This window comes from Seriola dumerili, unplaced genomic scaffold (assembly GCF_002260705.1).
Source record: "Seriola dumerili isolate Sdu_G_001 unplaced genomic scaffold, Sdu_1.0 BDQW01000393.1, whole genome shotgun sequence".
In the NCBI taxonomy this organism is placed as follows: domain Eukaryota; kingdom Metazoa; phylum Chordata; class Actinopteri; order Carangiformes; family Carangidae; genus Seriola; species Seriola dumerili.
Genome location: NW_019174648.1, coordinates 791,809 through 801,774, shown reverse-complemented (window position 1 = coordinate 801,774; position 9,966 = coordinate 791,809). Strand labels below are relative to the sequence as shown.

The window sequence follows — 9,966 nt, the reverse complement described above, 5'->3', positions numbered from 1 at the left end:
GTCAGGGCCATTTACAAAAAAGTAGAAGTATGAAGTAGCAGAAAAAAGGAAATACTCAAGTGACAGTGAAACACAATGACGGACTGAAAATCACCAGCTGGTTAAAAGAGCAGCTGCAACATCCCGGTTCAAACGGGGACTGTGGCTGAAACTATTCACTCTTTTTTTTTTTTTTTTTTTTTTTATTCTACGGAGAAAACTGTCAGATTGAAAGATGGTTTGACTCTGGAGGACGTGTCCTCTTCAACTTCATCCTCCAAACCAAAGTTGAAAATAGAGGGGAAATGTTGCTCAAGGCCTGGAACAGCTAAACTGAATATTAAGGCTTTATAATGACCATTTTACACATAGTGTTCACATAAAACTTTATTCCTTTCCCTCTGACCGTGAGATGCATTTTGTAAAATAAGAAGTCATGTCAAGGTGATGAACCCAACTTACCTGAGCACAGCCTTCCCCCGAGAAAACATATTTATTCATTTAATTGTTCAGTTTAGTTTATCTCCTTACACAGAGCCAGGAATATAAATCTGGTGGAGAAACACTGAATTGCATCATTTTATTGAGGGTATTAACTGTTTACAGTCAAAGCCCCAAATACCCAGAAACAGAAAGTGAGGCTACCGTCCAGTTTTATAAATACACACACATGCTATTTGTAAGTTTCCTCTATGGAGGCAGATTTGTGTCATTTCTTGTGTGAAAAATCAGTTTGACAATCAGGGTGTAAATGTTAATCTGTAAATATAAAACACCTTCCAAAAATACAAAAAAAATGCATTCGTAAAGTCACAAAAATGTCTTGCTAATATAAAACTACGGCCCTGATCCTCTTCCGTGTAAAACGGATCTGCAAAATTCACCTGCCAAAGCGCTGACAGGCAAGTTTCCTCTGTGTAAAGAGATGAATCAGGGCTTTGGCAGGTGGGAAAAAAAAAAATGTATAGCCTCTTGTGGCCTAAAGGAGTATTACAAAAACAAACACTGACCAAAAAGAAACAGAAAAACTTGCCTTTTAGGGCTTAAAGAAAAAGCCACTGTGCACTCCCTGCTCAGCACCAAACTGCAGCAGCTTGTGCTAAACCTTGAACTGTGGCGTTTAGAGTTCAAAGTTTAGCTTGCAAGACCAAAATAAATGACCTGGGTTACATTAGGAAAAAGCAAACAGACGGGGGGGTAAACACAGACAACAGCCCTGAAAATGCTGACCTGTGACACACATGCACAAATTCAAGTGTTCAGTCGATGGATCAAAAAAAAAGGAAAAACTGATTCAGATGTGAAACATACGACCCAGTTTGCAGCAGTCAGCAAAACAGAGTCGTAAATCAGGATTCATGTCAAAATGGTTTCTCAAGATTCATGTGAAACACGCCAGTCGATAAAAAAAAACAACAAAAAAAACAGCTTTTTCTGTTTCTCTTAGTTTGTTTAGTTGCTCAGTTTCAGTCATCCAGACAGTAAATTCTGTGATTAAACCAAGTGAAACCTCATGTGTTTGGACTCTGGTTCATAATATCTGGATGACACCTGCAATGTGAGCAGCACTTCAGCCTTAGAAACGAGGTCGTCTGTCAGTGTTTCCCTTTGGTACAGAAGTCTTGACAAGAATTTCCTTTCTTTTTTTTTGTCTGGCAGGAACATTCATGACTTTTGCGATCATTACTTATTGAGCTCCACCAAGAGATTTCAGCCGTGTGGGAGCCTGTTTTTGATCCGACACTGTTGTTCTGCACAATTGATTTCATCAACCAGATTGTTTTGATTCCACAGTTAAAAAAAAAAAAAAAAGATTTCTAGGAGAAAGTTACATGTTTAAAACTAAAAGTATGATGTGCAAGATTTTTTTCTGTAGCTTGTGAAGTGCCCAGATCTTGTACTTGTCCTGTTTCAAAATGCAAAAGTACATAAAAAAATATTCATTCGTCTGTACGTCACTAATGTTAATGTTAAACCAGTCAAACGCAACACTACTTTATAACTCATTTACAGGGATGTGCCACTTTTAGAAAAAGTTCACTTATTCTTTTTATTATATATGATAAAATATTTTTTTCAATTTATTATATATATATAAAATAAATAATAAAATAAATAAAAAATTCATTAAAATGTTATTATATATAATCAAATAAAATATATATAATAACATGCTGATATATATGTTTTTTTATATTATAAATAACAGATTTATTATACATAATAAAATAACACAAAGCAAACATTCTTCAGAGTCAGCACTGTCTGCGTGTTTGAACTGTGCAGTGGAGGGAAGGGCACTGACCAGCTGTGCTTTGGCGCCATGCAGCACACAGCAGCCACAGCACAGAGATTAATACATTTGAAATAACTTACTTTTCTTTTTTTGTTTTTTTTTGTTTTTTTTTTTACCAGTGTGCACAGGGACATGTGGCTGGTACAACGTGCATGAAAAACACTGNAAACCAAGTGAAACCTCATGTGTTTGGACTCTGGTTCATAATATCTGGATGACACCTGCAATGTGAGCAGCACTTCAGCCTTAGAAACGAGGTCGTCTGTCAGTGTTTCCCTTTGGTACAGAAGTCTTGACAAGAATTTCCTTTCTTTTTTTTTGTCTGGCAGGAACATTCATGACTTTTGCGATCATTACTTATTGAGCTCCACCAAGAGATTTCAGCCGTGTGGGAGCCTGTTTTTGATCCGACACTGTTGTTCTGCACAATTGATTTCATCAACCAGATTGTTTTGATTCCACAGTTAAAAAAAAAAAAAAAAGATTTCTAGGAGAAAGTTACATGTTTAAAACTAAAAGTATGATGTGCAAGATTTTTTTCTGTAGCTTGTGAAGTGTCCAGATCTTGTACTTGTCCTGTTTCAAAATGCAAAAGTACATAAAAAAATATTCATTCGTCTGTACGTCACTAATGTTAATGTTAAACCAGTCAAACGCAACACTACTTTATAACTCATTTACAGGGATGTGCCACTTTTAGAAAAAGTTCACTTATTCTTTTATTATATATGATAAAATATTTTTTTCAATTTATTATATATATATAAAATAAATAATAAAATAAATAAAAAATTCATTAAAATGTTATTATATATAATCAAATAAAATATATATAATAACATGCTGATATATATGTTTTTTTATATTATAAATAACAGATTTATTATACATAATAAAATAACACAAAGCAAACATTCTTCAGAGTCAGCACTGTCTGCGTGTTTGAACTGTGCAGTGGAGGGAAGGGCACTGACCAGCTGTGCTTTGGCGCCATGCAGCACACAGCAGCCACAGCACAGAGATTAATACATTTGAAATAACTTACTTTTCTTTTTTTGTTTTTTTTTGTTTTTTTTTTTACCAGTGTGCACAGGGACATGTGGCTGGTACAACGTGCATGAAAAACACTGAGTGCAGGTCGGGTGAGTTGCCAGATGACTTCTGCTCAGACAGCAAGTGATGGATGGCGATGTGGTTCAGCAGCAGGAAGCATGAACTGTTCGTCATAAGAAGGAACAGTAAATACATTTTTACTGATAGAGAGTTGAGATGTAGGAGAAGCAGCTCGTTCCAGAAGTATTTTTCCCCTTTTTCCTGGTTAATGTGTAGGTCTGTGCTACGGCAGCCATTTTGAATTATTTCAGCTTCGTTTCTAGACAGCACAACAAACAACTTGGTTAGGAAAGACCCACCTGTCACTCAAAGTGGCCACACCCTCAATTATGCAGAACTTTAAGCCTTAACAAAATGTAAACAGGTGAGTTAAATAAACAGTTGTTATGAAGGAGGAAAGTTAGCTGTTAAAAGTTAGCTGGTTTTGGTACCAGGGTGTAAACATGTTTATTTCTGCTGTAAAGTTGGGACATTTTAATACGGGAGTCAATGGGGATTGACTCACTGTTGGAGCCTGACTCTAGTGGTCATTAGAGGAACTGCAGTTTTCAGCACCTCCGTGTTGGCTTAATTTTTCATCCTGCCAATGGGAAAAGCTGGACTCCTATGTGAAAATCACACACCCAAACTTTAAGGGCACATTACTACATGTCCTTGAACTGATCGTTAATTATGACGTCTGAAATCAGCAAATATTTACACAATTCCTACGGATACCTGGCTGGTTCTTCCACATCAAACTGGGAAAACAAATTATTTGGGAACAAAGTTGGAAACACTCTATTATCTGAAATAGTAAATGTATGTTGTCATATTAAGATTTCATTGAAACTAAGTGGAACTGCGCTTGAAAAACACCCCAGACTAAGATATCCTTTCTTTTTCTTTTCTTTTTTAAATAGTCTTGTTTCATCTCGTTTGACCTTTACTGTTTTCGACCCTCACACTCTCTCCCCTTTGTGTGTTTCTTTGCCAAAAATTTAATTAATAGCTATAAAATGTGTAGAGTGAAATGTTGTGTTTGTGCATGTAGACATGTGTATAGATGCTCTTATGTATGTACACTCAACACATCATTGTTCTTCCTCATGATTTGCGGCCCTTTCTCCGTTTGTTCCACTCACACACTTGGCTTTATCTCTGTCATTGTGAAAGACCGAACGTCCGAACAGCCAACAGCTGTTTGACTTTTGAACACTGGCAGCAGATTCAGTCACATTAAAAAAAGAAAAAGAAATGCAAAACTGTGCAAGTGTGAAAGCAGATGAGTCACGAGTGTCGTCCAGGCCCCTGCAGCGCAAGCGTTGGTTTATGATCCCGCTGCAGATGTATTCAATGAGTCGCAGGAGTTTCACATTAGTGCTGGTGTTCGCTGCAGCCGAGCAGGAATCAATATGTTGTCCGCACAACATGTGAATATCCCAGAGGAATCTGCTGAGCAAGCTGCTTAGCAGATTTTTACAAGCTTTGACAGCTGAATAAAGTATACTGATGAAGACCATGTGATATGGTTTAAAGCCCTGGAAAAGCGTGGAGAAACTGAAGTTAATGGAAATCTAATGGTCACTGGAGACAGACAGAAGTCATGTGAGCTTCAAATACATACTGTAAATGTAAATACAATAAATAGAGCAACAAATGTGTATTAATCCGCATTTAGTAAAACACTACAAAGCCCAGCTGTTTAAGGAAATCACTGAGCCTTTTTAAAAAAAAAAATGAAACTATACATTTGTCTCCTGTTTAAAGGAGTTATTTGTGTAAGTTTTGCTATTGCTACATAGCTAATGTTAGCATTTACAGCTATTTAAGTACCAGTTTAGAAGAAACATTGTGAGTTCAGCATCAAACTTAATCTCTTTACTCACCAAGAGTTTTCTCAGTGGTGGAAAGCAACACCAACGTTAACTCTTGTCTCCACCACGTCTTTTGTTCTACTGAAGTTAGCACGCTAACCAGCTAGCCTCAGCCTGTCTCGTCTCGTCACTTTCCGATAGCAAGTCACCTCCAATCTGCCCTGACAACGTAGCGCTGCTCAGAGGGCGTATGATAACCTCTTGTCTTGTAAACGCAACAATGGCGGAAGCTTCTGTCAAGCGACAATCACCACCACATGCTCCCGGCAAGAAACCACATTAGGTGACAGAGAAAACGTACAAATTAACGGATTGTTTTGTTCTTTTCATGAGATTTGTTGACAGTAAGAAAACTATAAAAAGGTAATTCTGTTGAATTAATTAATGTGAACATGTAGCAAGGATGTAGTAAAATATAAGACTTTTCCAGTGGTGATACTTCTTATTAAAAACCAGTTATTTGCTTAAATATTAATTAATCTAACCAAAATTAAAAATGAATCACAAATACATTCAGTTCTTTTTGTTTTTCCAATGCTTTTATTCCACCTTCTTCCAGCTCTCTGCATGTAAGTAACACAGTACATGCAGTAGACAGTACACAGTACAAAGATAATTTGGGTTTAAAAGTGCAGTCCTACTCAAACATTTCTCAAACACGCTGAGTCTACAAAATATCAGCAACCACCCGCTCTGTGCATGAAGTAAACTATGCAGGTGAGTCCAAGTGAAATCAGCGATCGCTTATTGATTTGAGAAGATGGATGTGCAAAAGAAGAAAAAGAAAAAGAAAAACCAAGGCTGTGCAGCTCATCATTAGGTAATATTTGTACACTCAACAAGGCTAGTTGTTAAATTTGCTATTGGTTACAGATTTAAGATCGTCTGAGCAAGTAGATGTCTAAAAGTTCCCACTGGTAAAGTTTTAAAAAAATCCAGTCAGGGTGATTGATTATTCTAAAACAAGCCATTAAAATATCATACAAATATATATTTTTTGTAAAAACAAATAAAATGATGTAAATGGGTACATTTTTGACATTTAAAACAAAGGGTAAAATAAATAAAAGATCACCGATATAATCACCGCATCACACAAAATCAATATACATGCATTACAGATATTGTGACTAATGCTCATGTATCCTCTATGTATTACAAATTACGTGCTTGTAGTTCAATAATTCTGTATTTGGCAGAGGAACTTGTGCCTGAACAAACTTTAAATATAACTTTTAAATGTGTAAAACTATAATAAAAAACTTGAAGATGTTAAAATGTTAAGGGCGCTCAAGCATTGTTTCGGTATTTGTAACCTCTGCTCCTTCTCTTTGCTTTGTCTTTTTGAATTTTACCACACGGCTATCTTCTTTTATGTCTCTTTTTTTCCTACTTTCTCTTTCCTCTTTAACACTTCGCGCCTCTGACAGTTGACTGTAATCCAAACCAATGCCTCAGATTCAATCATGCTTGACCAAAGCCTGTCTGTTATGAGTGTTCAAAGGCTAAAAGTTGATTGGTTTATTTTCTGTTCGATTAATGACTAATTTGTGAAAATACTGGTCTATTGTAAAAAATATATTGTCACAGCATTGTTAATAGTAACCAATAGATGTTGATATAAGTCATAATTTAGGTGATTGTTTGTTAAATATGTGTGTAACAAGTCTACACCATCAGTGCTACATCTCTCCGACAGTACATTGGCAAACTAGACCAAATGATTCTCCCTGGTAAAAGGGAAGCGTATGTGTTTTGGTGCAGCACAGTATCAGTGGAATGATAAGACTTCTTCAGTGATAACTTATCGAGCACGACACAAGACAATTATGACGTAATCTGGAAAGATTTAAAGGTCAGGCACACGGTCTTCCCTGTGCTTTGGACTGATCCCTGCAACCTCCGTCATTATCTGTTGCAAAAGCAATACATCAGATAAAGAGTCTCATCGCCAAGAAATGTATTCGTCATAGTGACTGGTTCAATCTATTTCTACGTCTGGAGACAGCTTTAAGCGCAGAAGTTGTGCAGCTAATTTTTAAATAATAGTTTTCTAAAACATAATAAGATAAAAGTCAGGCAATAGTTAAGAAGCTATGCAGACATCAGGCTAACTTGTAGCATTTCTAGAAACTAGCTCAAGGCTACGGCAACTGGCAGGACAGAATGTCTGAGATTAAAAACAGTTTCTTTTGTTTTCATTTTGAATCACAGTCTCAGCTTTGAGATCAAGGCTGGAAGATTTTGGTCCTTGGCAGTAGAAATGCAAGTTGTTTGCACCTTAGTTGAAAGACTTCCTCACTGATTATATCAAAACCTATCCTGAAAAATATCAAGTATAAAGGCTAAATGACTCTTTTCTTATATTTTTGCACTTTACCCATTGCCTCGGTCCACCTCCTATTAGCTTCATATAAGTGATATTTCTCACTTTTTAACTTTCTTCTTCGTAAATCCCTATAAACCTTTAGATATCATCAGAAACGTATTGGCACATATAAATAAAAAAGTATGATTTTTTTTATATATATAAAAGCCTGGATAAGTTCATATCCCAGTTATCAGAACCCCTCATAAGGATTATGGCTGCACACTCATGTAAACACGCTGGTTGTGTCCGGGGACGTCTAATAGTTCACGGGCTCTGAGACTGAGCGGTGGCTGGTGGAGCAGTGTCCCGCCCTGAAGACGACAAGAAAGAACAGAAAGACAGAAAACTCAGTGAAATGGAGTTCAGCGTTCTCACAGTATTAAATGATTTTTGATGAATAATAACCTTCACAAAATAATATTCCCAGTAGATGGTGCCATGAATTAAAGGATATTCTTATATTTATTAGGAACGTATTACGAATAGTGTCGCATAGCACACTGTTTGTCGAGATTCCTCAAGGTGAAAGAAATTAAAAAATGTTTCTTGTGTCATTGATATAGAAAGATATTTTGTCCAGACCAAAAATATATTTTTAGCAAGTCTTTGATTAGCTTACTTTTTGTCATTTTTTTCTCCTGCTGCGTATCTATGTTTCCTGTATTGCCATCTTACACATTATTAATCGATTGGTTGAAATAACTTTTCCAGAGCTGTAGTTTCTATCAATTCAAATTACATATTTTTTCATAAATTTTCTTAAGAAATAATTGTATTCAGTTACATTTTATGTGTCTTTGCTAAGTATGTTTATGTCTTGCTACATTACAAGTCACATCTATGAAGCTAATAGGGTTATTTTCATTGAATATTCATATAGAAGTTTTGTATAAAAAGATAAATGTAAGTCATTATACATTAAAACAATAAAATAAGCTTCTTCATGAATTGTGCTAGCTAATATACCTGCTAATCTAGCTAGCTAGCTGGATAGTTCACTACATTTACACTTTTTAACCAAAAACTGACATGACACCAAAATTTTTAGGGCACTTAAAATGCTGTAGTCCTTGTGGTAAGTGTTTTTGCCTCAAGGTGGCACTATTTAACTCGACAAGGACTCAAATCATATTGATTAGCTTTGATGCAGCCGTTATTTTCGAAAATGAACGACCTCAATGTGTTTTTTTACATTTACTTTCACTTTGTACACCAATAACTTTACTTTTTCTTTCTCAGTTACCTGCAGAGTCCTGTGGAGCATTCGTAGTTGTTTTGGCAGTAAGCTCCGAATGGTTTACTGTTCATGATTCTCCACAGCGGGGTCATCCGAGCTATCCTCCTCAGTGTGTGGACTCTGTGTTCCCCCCTCAAATCCGCACTCTGGTCAGAGCCGGACTGCACCTGAGGGGCCAACGGACCCGCACACACCTGACAGAAAGGTACAGAGATGTGTATTAGAAAAAGAAACAAGTACAAAACAAGGCACACAGCATAATTGGCATTGATTTATTACGATAATTCTCCATTATTCAACTCTAAAGTATCCCTATGGGACACATGAGTGCATGCTGAATCAAAGTGGTAAGATGATACTTTACCTAATGTGCTGATTTGGAGGCACATTAGGCAAAGACATTTTGAAATGATTTAGCAGTGCACCGACTGGATGCACAGCTGGTAAAACATGCACAACAAAAATCAGCTCCTCTGACAAAATTATTTCAACCCAACGTCCACTTTACTTTTTCTGGGGCCAAATCCATCATTTGTATATCCATCCTTCCTCTGATTCAAGATCTTCAAGTCAAGACAGTCCACTCACCTGCTGAGCCAGCATTAACAGCACAATGCACAGTGCTACTGCCGCTTTCCTTTGGGCGAAAGAGTGTTTCTCCTGCATCTTTCCGGTGGAGTTTAATACCCTCAGGTGTTTGGGGATGAGACTCTCTTCCTCTTAGTGACCTGCTGCTGCTCAGCCTTGAGTAAATCTGACCTCGACCTGGCCGATTCTCTGATCTCCGGCACTTTAGAAACCTCTTTGGGACTCAACCAGTCCAAGGAGTGAGTCTTTTTTTTTTTTTGTAAGTGGTTGTTTCACTAGTTTAACGCTGTAAGTCTCTTCAAGTCAGCCTGACTCAGCAAACTCTGTGGCTGTGGCACCGGCAAAGAAGGCTGGGCTGTCCTTTATATAGACAGGCCATGATCCCAGGAGTGAAAGAGCGAGAGGGAGGGAGAGAGAGAGAGAGAAAGAAGGAGTCACAGTCCACGCTGTGTCGTCCACCCCTCGCTCCCTCTCTCTCTCTCCCTCTTTATCTCTTTTTTTGGCCCAAATGTGACAGTATGTGTTT

The 9,966-nt window shown here is 37.1% G+C and overlaps 1 protein-coding gene across 1 annotated transcript; it reads right to left on the bottom strand.

The window, feature by feature from the left end:
• Positions 1–5,770: 5,770 nt before the first annotated feature.
• On the bottom strand, positions 5,771–9,766 carry LOC111233487 (liver-expressed antimicrobial peptide 2-like). Its single transcript, XM_022761307.1, has 3 exons — positions 9,441–9,766; positions 8,859–9,046; positions 5,771–7,926 (listed from the first exon to the last, which is right to left on the bottom strand). The coding sequence occupies exons 1-3, from the start codon at positions 9,516–9,518 to the stop codon at positions 7,872–7,874; spliced, it is 321 nt and encodes a 106-aa protein (XP_022617028.1). The 5' UTR covers positions 9,519–9,766; the 3' UTR covers positions 5,771–7,871.
• Positions 9,767–9,966: the final 200 nt, after the last annotated feature.

Excerpts from the sequence above, each read along its gene's own strand:
- LOC111233487 (XM_022761307.1), bottom strand. The coding sequence starts at position 9,518 with ATGCAGGAGAAACACTCTTTCGCCCAAAGGAAAGCGGCAGTAGCACTG. Across the intron at positions 9,047-9,440 it reads TGTTAATGCTGGCTCAGCAG|GTGTGTGCGGGTCCGTTGGC; the intron begins GTGAGTGGACTG and ends CCTTTCTGTCAG. Across the intron at positions 7,927-8,858 it reads TGCTCCACAGGACTCTGCAG|GGCGGGACACTGCTCCACCA; the intron begins GTAACTGAGAAA and ends TGTCGTCTTCAG.